Source organism: Diplotaxodon limnothrissa, linkage group LG20 (genome assembly GCF_057381915.1).
Source record: "Diplotaxodon limnothrissa isolate DT_005_m linkage group LG20, D_limnothrissa_male_GT1.1, whole genome shotgun sequence".
Taxonomy (NCBI): Eukaryota; Metazoa; Chordata; class Actinopteri; order Cichliformes; family Cichlidae; genus Diplotaxodon; species Diplotaxodon limnothrissa.
Genome location: NC_140615.1, coordinates 20,239,517 through 20,255,334, shown reverse-complemented (window position 1 = coordinate 20,255,334; position 15,818 = coordinate 20,239,517). Strand labels below are relative to the sequence as shown.

The window sequence follows — 15,818 nt, the reverse complement described above, 5'->3', positions numbered from 1 at the left end:
AATGCTTGGGGGAGAGAGTTCCACAGTCTAGGGGCCACAGTGGCAAAAGCTCTATCCCCCTTAGTCCTCCTCTTAGTATTTTTATAGCAAGTAAGCCCTGATCAGATGACCTCAAAGACCTGCTAGGGACATAGGGCTGTAGCAGATCAAAGATGTAGGCAGGTTCCAGTCCATGCACAGCTCTGTAGGTCAAGACCAGGATCTTAAAATCAACTCTAAATTTAACAGGAAGCCAGTGTAACTGAGATAATAACAGTGTCACATGTGAGTACTTGGAGGATTTTGTCAAAAGCCTAGCTACAGCGTTTTGCACAACCTGCAGACGATCCAGAGAACCTTTGCTTAGACACATAAACAGCGAATTACAATAATCCAAGCGTGACTCCTCCCAGCAGAAGGGAACCTTGAGTGAAGTGAGACGGGTTAGTGGCAGAGCAAGCTTACTATAGTCACGAATGAAACGTCAGTAAAAATGTGCAAAACCCAAGAAACTTTGGAGCTGCTTACGGTTTAATGGGGCAGGCTAGTTAATGACAGCTTGAGCCTTAGCTGGGTCGGCCCTGAGATTACCTTTTTCGATGATGTAGCCCAAAAAGGAAACAATAGTTACAAGAAACTCACACATCTCTCCTTTCACGAATAGACGATTATCGAGGTGGCATTGCAAAACCAGTCTGACGTGACGTTCATATTCGGGGACTGAACGTGAAAAGATGAGGATGTCATCAAGATAGACGAAGACAAAGTGATTTATGAAATCCCAGAGCACGTGGTTGACTAAGGCCTGAAACACAGCTGGGACATTGGTGAGGCCGAATGGCATGACAAGATACTCAAAATGGCCTAAATGTGTGTTGAAGGCTGTCTTCCACTCATCCCCCTCCCTTCTTCTAACCAAGTGGTAAGCATCCGCAGATCCAGCTTAGTAAAGATTGTGGCTCCCTGGAGAAGTTCATATACTGAGGTCAATAGCGGCAGCGGGTACTTTTTCTTTGATTGTTATGTGAGACAATAGTCAATGCACAGTCATAGGCTTTTGTCTTTCTTAGTAACAAAAAAGAAACCCGCAGCAACAGGGGATGATGACAGGCGAATTAGACCTGCGGCGAGAGACTTGTTAATGTTTTCTTCCATGCTTTCTCGTTCTGGCTGTAAAAGACTGTATAATTGGCTGGTTGGGAGTGGTGCACCCAGGAGAAGTTTCAGAGTGATTACCAGAGAGGGTTAAGGATATTGGCTCCGTAATGTGGGTGATTGGTTTCTCTCAAAATGTAAAAGAACCCACCCACCACTTTAATCACATTCTAGATCTTGTTTTAACATATGGCATAGAAACTGAACATTTAACAGTGTTTCCTGAAAACCCTCTCCTGTCTGATCATTTCCTGATAACATTTTCATTTACAATAATTGATTGCACAGCGGTGGAGAGTAGACTTTATCACAGTAGATGTCTTTCTGAAAGCGCTGTAACTAAGTTTAAGAATATAATCCACCCACTGCTATCATCTTCAATGCCCTGTACCAACATAGAGCAGAGCAGCTATCTGAACGCTACCCCAACAGAGGTCGATTATCTTGTTAATAATTTCACCTCCTCACTACGTACGACTCTGGATACTGTGGCTCCTGTGAAAACTAAGGTCTCTAATCAGAAGTACCTGACTCCGTGGTATAATTCTCAAACACGTACCCTAAAGCAGATGACTCGTAATCTGGAGAGGAAATGGCGTGTCACAAATTTAGAGGATCATCATTTAGCCTGGAGAAATAGTTTGCTGCTTTATAAGAAAGCCCTCCGCAAAGCCAGAACATCTTACTATTCATCACTGATTGAAGAAAATAAGAACAACCCCAGGTTTCTCTTCAGCACTGTAGCCAGGCTGACAAAAAGTCAGAGCTCTTTTGAGCCAACAATCCCTTTAACGTTAACTAGTAATGACTTCATGAACTTCTTCACAAATAAAATTTTAATCATTAGAGAAAAAATTACCAGTAATCATCCCACAGATGTAATATTATCTACAGCTACTCTTAGTACCATTGATGTTAAGTTAGACTCTTTTTCTCTAATTGATCTTTCTGAGTTAACTTCAATAATTACTTCCTCCAAGCCATCAACGTGTCTTTTAGACCCCATTCCAAAAAACTGCTCAAAGAAGTCCTGCCATTAATTAATTCTTCGATCTTAAATATGATTAACCTATCTCTAATGATCGGCTATGTACCACGGGCCTTCAAGCTGGCTGTAGTTAAACCTTTACTCAAAAAGCCATCTCTAGACCCAGCAGTCTTAGCTAATTATAGGCCAATCTCCAACCTTCCTTTCATATCAAAAATCCTTGAAAGAGTAGTTGTCAAACAGCTAACAGATCATCTGCAGAGGAATGGTTTATTTGAAGAGTTTCAGTCAGGTTTCAGAGCTCATCACAGCACAGAAACAGCTTTAGTGAAGGTTACAAATGATCTTCTTATGGCCTCTGACAGTGGACTCATCTCTGTGCTTGTCCTGCTAGACCTTAGTGCAGCATTCGATACTGTCGACCATAATATCCTATTAGAGCGATTAGAACATGCTGTAGGTATTACAGGTACTGCACTGCAGTGGTTTGTATCATATCTATCTAATAGACTCCAGTTTGTTCATGTAAATGGAGAGTCCTCTTCACACACTGAGGTTAATTATGGAGTTCCACAGGGTTCAGTGCTAGGACCAATTCTGTTTACATTATACATGCTTCCCTTAGGCAGTATCATTAGAAGACATAGCATACATTTTCACTGCTATGCAGATGACACCCAGCTCTATCTGTCCATGAAGCCAGATAACACACACCAATTAGTTAAACTGCAGGAATGTCTTAAAGACATAAAGACCTGGATGGCCGCTAACTTTCTGCTTCTTAATTCAGATAAAACTGAGGTTATTGTACTCGGCCCTGAAAAGCCTAGAAATATGGTATCTAACCAGATTCTTACTCTGGATGGCATTACCTTGGCCTCCAGTAAGACTGTGAGGAACCTTGGAGTCATTTTTGACCAGGACATGTCCTTCAATGCACATATTAAACAAATATGTAAGACTGCGTTCTTCCATTTGCGCAACATCTCTAAAATTAGAAATATCCTGTCTCAGAGTGACGCTGAAAAACTAGTTCATGCATTTATTACTTCCAGGCTGGACTACTGTAATTCATTATTATCAGGATGTCCAAAAAACTCACTGAAAAGCCTTCAGCTAATCCAAAATGCTGCAGCAAGAGTACTGACAGGGACTAGAAAGAGAGAGCATATTTCTCCTGTTTTGGCTTCCCTTCATTGGCTTCCTGTTAAATCCAGAATTCAATTCAAAATCCTGCTCCTCACATACAAGGTCTTAAATAATCAGGCCCCATCTTATCTCAATGACCTTGTAGTACCATATCACCCTATTAGAGCACTTCGCTCTTGCTCTGCAGGCCTACTTGTTGTTCCTAGAGTATTTAAAAGTAGAATGGGAGGGAGAGCCTTCAGTTTTCAGGCCCCTCTTCTGTGGAACCAGCTTCCAGTTTGGATTCGGGAGACAGACACTATCTCTACTTTTAAGATTAGGCTTAAAACTTTCCTTTTTGCTAAAGCATATAGTTAGGGCTGGACCAGGTGACCCTGAATCCTCCCTTAGTTATGCTGCAATAGACATAGGCTGCCGGGGGATTCCCATGATGCATTGAGTTTTTCCTTTCCAGTCACCTTTCTCACTCACTATGTATTAACAGACCTCTCTGCATTGAATCATATCTGTTATTAACCTCTGTCTCTCTTCCACAGCATGTCTTTTATCCTGTCTTCCTTCTCTCACCCCAACCGGTCGCAGCAGATGGCCGCCCCTCCCTGAGCCTGGTTCTGCCGGAGGTTTCTTCCTGTTAAAAGGGAGTTTTTCCTTCCCACTGTTGCCAAAGTGCTTGCTCATAGGGGGTCATATGATTGTTGGGGTTTTTTCTCTGTATCTATGAAGCGCCTTGAGGCGACTTATGTTGTGATTTGGCGCTATATAAATAAAATTGAATTGAATTGAATTGAATTGAATTGAATTTCCGGGAGACGCTGACCACTGAGGGCGGTGAATTGGAGTGAGTAAGCAACCGAGGCGTCAATGAAATTTTGCTCTGCCACAGAATCAATTAGTGCATGGAGCTGGTAGGAAACCGAGTGAACAGTTAGCTTAGCCGCAAGCATTAAACGTGGAGGGGACCATAAATAGGAAACCTCGCCAACCCGTACTCTCCTCTCTACTGGCGGGTGCAATCTTTTGGCTGTGCTGGACAAGAGATGGCAATATGGACTCTGCGGCCGCAGTAGAAGCACTCATCGGCCCTCCACCAACGTTGTCGCTCCTCAGGAGATGATCTGGAACGCCCATTTTGCATGGGTTGCTCACCCTCGTCCTCAGAATTCCTGTCCCGTTTTCCCACGCCACTGCCTGCGTGTCATTTTCCCGCATCCTAGAGGCCTCTGGGAGTTGTAGTCTCTTGCTCCGCGACACGTGTTCATCCACCTTTACACACAAATTCATAATAGCAGAAAGAGTCACAGGCAATTCTCACAGTAGAAGCTCCCTTTTTAGCATAGGTTATTCAGTAGAGTACTTATCAACGCTGGCTGACCCCACCTGGTCTCCTCAGGCAAGGTCCAAAATTCAACCGAGTAGTCGGCCATGCTCCTTCCCAACACTGGAATTTAGAGTCCCATTTGTGTCAAAACATGACACAGAGCTCTTGTCTAAATCTCGATCATGGTCAGCTTTGCTCACTAATGCAATTGGTATATCGGTACGTTAGCATGGTGCTTTGTTACCAATAGGAGGCTTGTCTGCTATGATGATCAATAAATGAATGTTATTTATTTACTAATACCAGCTGTGTTTCTACACAAAGCAAAAATAATAACTGATCTTATAAAGCATTGAAAGCAGAACCAGCTGCATCTTGCCTCATAAGCTTTGTCTCCGATAACTTTACTGAGAAAGGCCCGAGGTTCATCTGCAATGTGCATATGTAAGCCACCAGAAAACAGTCTGAGATGAAAAGACAGATATCCCTTTGTTTTAATCTATGTCTATTTTTAGATTTGATGAGGTAAGCACTACTTGCCTTCCTTGTCAGAGCAGAACCCTGCAGGTAATGACCAAAATTCATTGAGGTCAGGTGACCTCAACAGGCCACCTTAGCTTACATGATGACTCACATGAACAATAGTTGGTCAGCAACCCTCAGGACCACCACCAAAGGGGACAATAGTTGTCAGTGAACAGGAGGGAGGACAAACACATAGGGATTTGCGTTCCTTTTATATGTATATATAATAAAAATAATTCCCCTCTTACCCCTTCAGATGGTCTATCCTCAAAGCTCGGGTCCTCTACCAGAGGCCCGACGGCTTGAGGGTCCTGCACAGTATCTTAGCTGGATCCTAGGACTGCGCTCTTCTGGACAGAGATCTCCGATGTTGTTTGCCACACCTAGTGCTCCAATTACCATTGGGACCACTGTTACCTTCACCCTCAACATTTTCTCAAGCTCTTCTTTGAGCCCTTGGTATTTCTCTAGGTTCTCATGTTCCTTCTTCCTGATGCTGATGTTATTGGGAACTGCTACATCTATCACTACGGCCATCTTCTTCTGTTTGTCTACCGCCACTATGTCCGGTTGGTTAGCCATCACCATTTTGTCTCTCTGTGTCTACAAGCCCCACAGGATCTTAGCTCGGTCATTCTCCACCCCTCTTGGAGGTGTCTCCCATTTTGATCTCATGACTTCCAGGCCATATTTAGCACAGATGTTTCTGTATACTATGCCGGCCACTTGGTTGTGGAGTTCCATGTATGCCCTGCCAGCTAGCATCTTACACCCTGCTGTTATGTGCTGAATTGTCTGGGGCTTCTTTACACAGCCTGCACCTGGGGTTTTGCCTGGTGTGGTAGAGCCTCAGGGTGCTGGACTTGGGGTGAACCCTCCATGCATTGTCAGGAGCTTCCTTGTCTTGATGTCAGTGGCTTCTATCTCCTCCTTTGGCCAGCTTATTATTCCAGCAGGGTACCTGATCACGAGCAGGGCATAGATGTTGATAGCCTCAGTCAGCTGAGACTGCAAGACCAGGTTGACCAATCTGTGCACTGCCTGTATTGATTACAAGAAGGCCTATGACTCAATGCCTCACACCTGGATACTGGAATGCCTAGACCTATACAAGACCAACAGGGCCCTAAGAGCCTTCATCAGGAAGTCAATGGGGATGTGGTGGAGAACATTAAGCCCATAGCACAAGTCACCATCAAGTGCGGGATCTTCCAAGGAGATGCTCTGTCCCCACTGCTGTTCTGCATAGGCCTGAACACCCTCAGTGAGATAATTGACAAGACTGTCTACGGATACCAACTACAGAATAAGACAAAATAAGATAAGATAAGATGTCTGAAGGTTCTCAGTCATCCAGGTCATCGTAGTCAAAGGAGCTTGCAAAGAAAAGCGTCTGGACTTCTTTAAGTTGCTTGAAGACGTTTTACCTCTCATCTGAGAAGCTTCTTCAGTTCAAAGGTCAAATGGTGGGGAGTCCCAGATTTAAACCTAGTGGGAGTATCCCCCCGCAGAGGGACAAAAGGACCCCCTGATGATGCTCTAATCGCCTGAGCCAAGGTGTGAAATTAGGTGTGGGTCCCAATCAGCCAGGGTTTTGGGTGTGCTCATTGTAAAACCTGGCCCCACCTTATCATGCAAATTCCTGAGGTCAGATGGCCCAGGATGTGAGTGGGTGTTAAGGCGTCTGGGGAGGGAACTCAAAACTGGATTATAGATGGCAGACAGTTGGTGTCGTAAACCACCGCCTCTGTTCAAAGATGGTCGCTCACAGTGGCATCCTCGAAAGAGTGACCTTTGTCCTTAAGATGCAGATGGACTGCTTCACAGACTTAACAATATCGTGTATGCTGTACAGTGCAGCGAGGAATGCCCAGACCTCTACATTGGAGAGACCAAACAGCCACTTCACAAGCACATGGCACAACATGGCTCAGGCGATTAGAGGATCATCAGGGGGTCCTTTTGTCCCTCTGCGGGGGGATACTCCCACTAGGTTTAAATCTGGGACTCTCCATCATTTGACCTTTGAACTGAAGAAGCTTCTCTGATGAGAGGTGAAACGTCTTCAAGCAGCTTAAAGAAGTCCAGACACTTTTCTTTGCAAGCTCCTTTGACTAAGATAAGATAACCTTTATTAGTCCCACACATGGGAAATTTGTTTTGTCACAGCAGAAAATGGACAGTGCAAAAGTTATATAGCAAAAATTAGAATACAATACAAATAATATACTGTACACAACTGTACAGAATAGAATAAAATACTATATACAGTAGAATAAAATATGCAATAGGATAAAAATAGAATACAAATGCTATATATAACTGAGTAAAAATACAACTTTGTCAGAAAAGAGTATTGCACTTAGTCTTATTGCACATGTGTGGATGTGTGTGTTTGATCAGCTGCAAAAGTCTTTGTTGTGGAGTCTGACAGCAGTGAGGAGGAAAGACCTGCAAAATCTCTCCGTCCCATATCGTGGGTGCCGCAGCCTGCCACTGAAGGAGCTGCTCAGTGCTGTCAGAGTCTCCTGCATGGGGTGGGATATGTTTTCCAACAGGAATGAAAACTTAGCCACCATTCTCCTGTCACTCACCACCTCCACTGGGTCCAGAGGGCATCCTAGAACAGAGCTGGCCCTGTGCATCAGCCTGTTCGGTCTCTTCCTGTCCCCGGCAGAGATGTTGCCGCTCCAGCAGACCATACCATAAAAGATGGCTGAGGCCACCACAGAGTCATAGAAGGTCTTCAGGAGTGGGCCCTTCACTCCAAAAGACCTGTGTCTCCGCAGCAGGTACAGCCTGCTCTGCCCTTTCCTGTAGAGGGCGTCTGAATTATGAGTCCAGTCCAGTTTGTTGATCAGATGAACACCAAGGTACCTGGAGCTGTCTACAGCCTCAATGTCCATACCTTGGATGTTCAGTGGTTGCAGTGGAGGATGCTTGTGCCTGCGGAAGTTTACCACCAGCTCCTTGGTTTTACTAGTGTTGATCTGGAGGTAGTTCAGCTGGCACCAGTCCACAAAATCCTGGTTCAGTCCTCTGTACTCCTTGTCGTCCCCATCAGTGATGAGGCCGACTATTGCAGAGTCATCAGAGAACTTCTGCAGGAAGCACTGGATGGAGTTGTGGGAGAAGTCTGCATTGTAGATGGTGAAGAGGAATGGGGCCAGAACCGTTCCCTGTGGGGCCCCCGTACTGCAGACAACCCCGTCTGACACACAGCCCTGAGTTATTACATACTGTGGTCGGTTGGTGAGGTAGTCCAAAATCCAGGTAGTATGGTGATGGTCCACTCCTGAGTTCTCCAGCTTGTCCTTCAGGACTGTGGGAAGAATGGTGTTGAATGGAGCAGTTGTCATCCAATTACATAAAATTTAGTATAACTAACTGTGACCACTGTTGCTATCACGATATTACTTGGATATTAACCGGTTATTATTTTGGTAATTGAGTGGCAATAATTTTATTACATACTTGTTTCTACCTTGTCACCCTTACCTAGAACTTTATTACTAAGCTGTATAAGAAAGTGCAACCAATAACGCTACTGAATTAGGGTAGACTGTGGGACTCCTGTGTCAGCTGTTGGTTACTGATAGGGCCAGCAGAATGCAGCTTTGACAATCATCTTTGCAAAAACACATATTCCATATTCCAGTCTACATGGTGACATGGTGATGTCATGAAAACTGTCAGACAGTGAGGTAAAAGCAATTTTCCATGCACAAAGAGTGCACAGTTGGGATAAGATGTTGTTGACTTTAACTGAGGACAAAACTGCATGGTACCGACTACAGAATGGAGCAGTTGTCAGCCACCTCCTGTACATGGATGACATCAAGCTGTATGCTAAGAGTAAACGAGACATCGATTCACTGAACCATACCACCAGGATATACAGCAATGATATCGGAATGTCATTCAAACTGGAGAAATGTAGTCGGATGATAACAAAGAGAGGGAAGGTAGTAAGAACTGAGGGGATCAAACTACCAGAAAGCAACATTGCAGACATTGGGGACAGCTACAAGTACCTGGGGGAAGAGGCGCTAGAAAAGCTGCAACCACCAAGTACCTGCAGAGGGCAAGGCAAGTCATGAGAAGTCAGCTGAATGGTAAGAACAAGATCTGGGCAATCGACAACTATGCCCTGCCCGTCAGGTACCCTGTTGGAATAATAAGCTGGCCAAAGGAGGAGATAGAAGCCACTGACATCAAGACAAGGAAGCCCCTGACCATGCATGGCAGGTTTCACCCCAAGTCCAGCACCCTGAGGCTGTACGCTAAGCGGAAGGAAGGAGGCCAGGGACTAGTGAGTGTCAGCACCATAGTCCAGGATGAGACAACAAACATCCACGAATACATCACGAAGAGCTTGTGCTCAGTGAATACCTCAGGCAGCAGAAACCCAAGAAAGGGGAGGAAGGAAAGGAACCATCATGGAAGGACAGACAACTGCACGGTCTGCACCACCGGCAGATAGTGGAGGTGGCTGATATCCAGAAATCCTACCAGTGGCCGGACAAAGCTAGACCGAAAGACAGCACGGAAGCACTAATCATGGCAGCACAGGAACAAGCACTAAGCACAAGATCCATTGAGGCTGGGGTCTATCACACCAGGCAAGACCCCAGGTGCAGGCTGTGTAAAGATGCTCCAGAGACAATCCAGCACATAACAGCAGGGTGTAAGATGCTAGCAGGCAAGGCATACATGGAACGCCATAACCAAGTGGCTGGCATAGAATACAGGAACATCTGTGCCAAGTATAACTTGGAAGTCATGAGATCAAAATGGGAGACGCCCCCACAGGGTGGAGAATGACCGAGCTAAGATCCTGTGGGACGTCCAGGACATGGACAAAATGGTGATGGCTAACCAACCGGACATAGTGGTGGTAGACAAACATAAGAAGACGGCTGTAGTGATAGATGTAGTGGTTCCCAATGACAGCAACATCAGAGAGAAGGAACACAAGAAGCTCGAGAAATAGTAAGGACTCAGAGAAGAGCTCGAGAAAATGTGGAGGGTGAAGGTAACAGTGGTTCCGTTGGTAATCGGAGCAATAGGTGCAGTGACTCCCAAACTAGACGAGTGGCTCCAGCAGATCCCAGGGACAACATTGGAGATCTCTATAGAGTGCAGTCCTAGGAACAGCTAAGGTACTGCGCAGGACCCTCAAGCTCCCAGAGGACCCAAGCTTGAAGGATAGACCGCCCGCAGAAGCGGGGATATATATACACCCTCCACATTATTTTTTTTCAGTAATTATATTTGAGATGACTGGAATCCAGCAGTCTGATTTTTGTGTTTATTTGTCTTTTCTCAAGGCGCTCCAGTTTAGTTATCACCACCAAAATCTTCTGGGGTGGAAAGTAAGTATTCATTGTCTTTTCTAAAAGTATGCATGTTTTCTCTCTCAGGTTGCCCACTCATCTCACTTTCTATGATGATGATGATTAATTATAAGAGAATGGTGCTGACAGATAGATACAACTATCTAGACCTTGAAGGCAATTATCAGAATCAAAATCAAAATCCTTAATAATCCCTAAGGAAATGGTGTGGTTACAATTGCTCCAAGACAACAAGAACAGCAACAGACTGAAATAACTTAATTGATACAACATGTAACAAAGTTCCAAGTATGAGAAATAGCTCTAATATGTGCAAGTAGCTTGATTATAAATTTCCAGAATATTACAGCAACTACATATATATGATTGACATTTTAAGATAAGATAAGATAAGATAAGATAGGGTAAGAAAAGATAAGATAAGATAAGATAAGATAAGATAAGATAAGATAATAAACAAGATAATCTTCTTGTTGAGAACCGGTTCCCACTGTTTCAATTCCTTGGAATTGTTTGCCAGTTTTGCAAACGATTCCCTTATCGATTCCAGTCGCCCCGAATGACGTCACCACATTGCGGAGTGTCATTTACCTGGCAGGAAACACGGCGCCTAAGCGGCTCAAACGCTCAAAAGTTTGGTTATACTTTACGACAGGGGTGTCAAACTCAAATACACAGTGGGCCAAAATTCAAAACTGGAACAAAGTCGCGGGCTAACATTAATATTTATTGAAATATATTTATTCCTCCAGATATAAGAATGAATCATATCTTATGGACTCAAACACGTTTTGCTGAAAAACTGAATATGGAACAAGCAAAGCTTAATACTAAACCTAAACAATATATATATATTAGCTGTATAATACCAGTAGGCCAGCTCTGATAGTAATTTGGTATGGCTTCGCGGGCCAAATGTAAGTAGGCTGCGGGCCAAATTTGGCCCGCGGGCCAGAGTTTGACACCTATGCTTTACGAGAACGGATGACAACAGGGCAACTTGCAGTACTTGAAAAGTAGAGATTTCATTTAAGGGAGGAAACACTACGAATATGCAAAAGCATTTGCTCACAAAACACGCAATAACCTTAAATGAATGTCGTGTTTTTAATTCCGCTCTGGACTCGTGAATCTCAACCCAGCAGCAGCGGAAACGTTTGCACGTCCTCTCCCGTTAATGCGGCAGGTAAATAATCAACTAACAGTGCATATTATGTTAGCGCGATCTGCCTTATTACAAAACCTGCCATTACTGTGCGCTGCATTTAGGTGACCATGATGAGAGAGACAGACAGAGTCTGGCTGGCTCAGATGCTGGCAGTTCTCGCTGCAGTCTACCGGTAGCGTCTCCTTTCAGGCCAGGATAGACGAATGTCACCGAGCAGTGACTAAGTTTGTGGTCAAAGGCTTGCACCCATTTGCCACAGCAGATGCCCTGGACCTTGGATGTTCAGTGGTTGCAGTGGAGGATGTTTGTGCCTGTGGAAGTCTACCTCCAGCTCCTTGGTTTTACTAGTGTTGATCTGGAGGTAGTTCAGCTGGCACCAGTCCACAAAGCCTTGTGTCAGTTCTCTGTACTCCTTGTCGTCCCCATCAGTGATGAGGCTGACTATTGCAGAGTAATCAGAGAACTTCTGCAGGAAGCACTGGGTGGAGTTGTGGGAGAAGTCTGCAGTGTAGATGGTGAAGAGGAACGAGCCAGAACTGTTCCCTGTGGGGCCCCCGTGCTGCAGACGACCCTGTCCGACACACAGCCCTGAGTTCTCACATACTGTGGTCGGTCGGTGAGGGAGTCCAGAATCCATGTAGTGAGGTGATTGTCCACTCCTGAGTAGGGATGGGTATCGTTTAGGTTTTATCCGATACCAGTACCAAACTTTTGAAATGGTGCTGGTGCTTAAACGGTGCTCGAACCGGTGCTTAAAGAATGGAAGACACAAACTTGTCCTAAAACCTCTCATATTTAGCTATTTTTTTGTAAACAGATAACAATGTTAGCCTTTTCTGCAGCTATAGGGGATTTATGGTATCACTCTTGGCTGGAAGCAGTGCTTAATCAATGGAAAAAAACACAAACTTTGTCCAAAAACCTCTCATGTTTAGCTGTTTTCCACTGTTTTCTTTGGTCATTTTAGCCTTTTTGGCCAGGGCGAAGGGAGTATCTGCCATCAAACAAGAAGATAGCCGCATGTAACTATGACGTGTTTGCTAGTTCACCTTACATGCATTAATGTAATAACGTGGTTAGCCTACTCAGCGTAAATTACACACGAACAACATTAAGTTACTCACGCAGAGAAGAACGGCTGCTGCTGCCATCATCATCCGTCATCATTTCTGCTACACTGGCAGGGCTAGGGGCCAGGACTCTCCTCTTCGGGTTTTCGGGGGATGTTGCTAACTCCGGGTCAGATACCAGGCACCACACCCGCAGTAGACGTGCTCGGTGTGAGGTCTCGCAGCAAGCTATCAAATACAGTGCATTTCTCGGCTTTTAAAAAACGCTATGCGTCGCCAGGTGTTTCATCAGATTTGAGGTGTTCCCTCCTTTGCACAGTATCACCTTAAAGCACTTGTTGCAGGCTGCTGAGTTTGCATCTTTTACTGTGAAGTACAGCCAGACTTTGACCACTTCGCCTTGGGCATTTTTAATCTGTAGCTCTGCTCTAAAAGAAAGTACGTACCTGGGCCCGCCTACTACGCTTGCAAAGGTAAAATGATTGGCTAGAATCCAAAGTGTATGACATCACAGGAAAAAAAAAGCACCGAAATGTGCGTTGCTTTTCGGTCTGGTTACTACCGTTTATGTCAGAACCGGTGCCATCGTGGCACCGGATACCAGTACCCATCCCTACTCCTGAGTTCTCCAGCTTGTCCTTCAGGACCGTGGGAAGAATGGTGTTGAAGGCACTGGAGAAATCAAAGAACATGATTCTCACAGTGCTCCCAGCAATGTCCAGGTGAGAGAGGGAACGGTGTAGGAGGTGGATGATGGCATCATCCGCTCCAATGCCAGGTTGGTAGGCAAACTGAAGTGGGTCCAGTGATGAGCTCACCAGGTGCCGAAGCTGAGCCAGGACCAGCTGCTCCAGGGTCTTCATCATTCGTTTTACTCTAAACTGTAAAACTTTATTTGTTATTTTCACAGTAAATGCAACTATTACACTGTGTACGGTGCATCAGATAAAATTGTAGCAGGAATGACTTCCTGTGTTGTTCAGTTGTGCATTTGCCTAATCTCAGTCTCTCACTGAACATGCTCCAATGACTGGCTAATAGTTATTGAGTGGGTGGAAGGTATTGTCCAACATTGTCTTTATCTTGGACAACGTCTGCCTCTCCGACACCACACAGTAATGGAGGCTGGAGTCCAGTTCTATCTCCACAAGATTTGTAGCTAAACGGATCAGTTTATGGAGTCTGTTGATATCTGCAAACTTTAACCAGCTACCCCAGCATGCAACAGCATGGGAAAAAGGCAAATACTTTTCCAAGGCTATCTAATCTATCTGTAGTGTTGTTAAAAAGTACTATTTTAAATTTTGAATTTAATTTATTATGGTTTTTTTTCAGAGCAGAAATGGAGAGAGGATTATCTAGAAAACATATACTTGAAGGTAAGATTATTAGCTACAACTGTGAATTTGAAATCTTTTCCCCCAGTATGCAAACATTGATCGTTTGCATACTGGGGACCAGTGTTGGTCAAGTTACTTGAAAAAAGTAATCAGTAACTAATTACTGATTACTTCCCCAAAAAAGTAATCCCGTTACTTTACTCATTACTTATTTTCAAAAGTAATTAGTTACTTAGTTACTTTTTAAAAACACGATTTACAACCTGAATAGGTGATAAAGCAATAGATCTTTCAGCCCAATTCTACTTTTTCTACATAATCCATCATATAAAATGTAATCAAATGGAAAAGTCTCTTTTTTTAACTTGTTTTATCAGTTTTAATCTTTTAACTTTATGCATCAAGCAAAAATTTAATTATATGCAACATTCTCTGACTTGAATAAATTAGTTTGACATTTAAACCTATTTTCTACACATTCCAGCACATAAAATAAAATATTATTTTGTGTTTACACTCACTCTTTCAAATAGATGCAAGTAAAACACAGCAGAAAATGAATAAAGTCAAAGACTCAGCGGTCCTGTTGCTCTATTTTCACCTGTAAAGCAGGACTGCGGTAGGCGGAGGTTTACCCAGGTGCAGGTGTGCCACGGTCAGTTGAAGAATCCGCGAGTTTCTCTGTGAATTTGTGCTTGCTTGGACGTTTAGGGGGGTTTTTTTTGCTGTAAAAAGAAGTTTTCTTCCCACGCACGATGGACGCTAATGTTTTTGTCACTTTTTATGGAATCAAACTCAAAGTAAGGTCAGTACTTCCATGCTTTAAACGCTGCACGCTCATACTCTCTCCCACAATCGATATGTGATCCATTGTTGATCTGCACACAGGTGTTGTCACTGACGGCGCACTCGCTTACGTCACTGTCGTGAGACATTCTCGCAAAAAATCACGGTTTTAGTAACGCAGTAACGCAGCGTTCCTACGGGAAAGTAACGGTAATCTAATTACCATTTTTGCAATAGTAATCCCTTACTTTACTTGTTACTTGAAAAAAGTAATCAGATTACAGTAACGCGTTACAAGTAACGCGTTACTGCCCATCTCTGCTGGGGACATAGTTTTGTTTTCTTCTTTATCACCAATTACGTTTTTAGTGTGTTTTTCAAAGAAAAGCAATTCATAATTACGTGAGAATTAGATGCTTGAAAATGAGGGAAAACAATTTTCTAAGCATGGAAAATAAAAATATTGGTTTGTTGAATGTCTCCAGCACCAGACCTGGGTTTAATTGCATTTTAGAAAATAGCAGAAACTATTTTTAAACATATGTTTTAAATTTTTAAATAAATGATTTAGTTAGCATTTTAGCTGTGATTGTGTTAGATTATCCAGTTGTACATAACAGTGGGAATAGGTTTGTCTACAATTTTTGTACATAGACCCATAAATGCTTGTGAAATTGTTTTATTTAATCCACTGAAATCGAGCAGACAGTCTACACTTGATTTGTATCTTTAGTGATTAATTTAAAATCTCTTGTCAAAACATGCCTTGACCTAAATATTAGAATAGTTTCTTAGCAGGATAGACTTAAAATGACGTCTGATGATTTGAAAAGATACGTAATGTCTGAAAGCTAGTATCAACTAGTCAGATGTTTCTGTCTGATGTCAGACTAGCAAAAATATATCTATACAATTAATACACCCATTGCATAAGCTTGTTCCACATTGTTGGCAATAACTTGTTCCTTGTAGGAATATATATA

The 15,818-nt window shown here is 43.5% G+C and overlaps 1 protein-coding gene across 1 annotated transcript in view; it reads left to right on the top strand.

The window, feature by feature from the left end:
- The window catches only part of LOC146610801 (voltage-gated potassium channel subunit beta-2-like), a 235,400-nt gene that overhangs the window by 87,710 nt on the left and 131,872 nt on the right, over nucleotides 1-15,818 (top strand). The window contains exons 7-8 of the mRNA XM_085343878.1: nucleotides 10,445-10,489; nucleotides 14,045-14,088. Of these exons, the coding sequence (XP_085200004.1) occupies nucleotides 10,445-10,489; nucleotides 14,045-14,088 (89 nt within the window). The remainder of the gene's footprint in view (nucleotides 1-10,444; nucleotides 10,490-14,044; nucleotides 14,089-15,818) is intronic.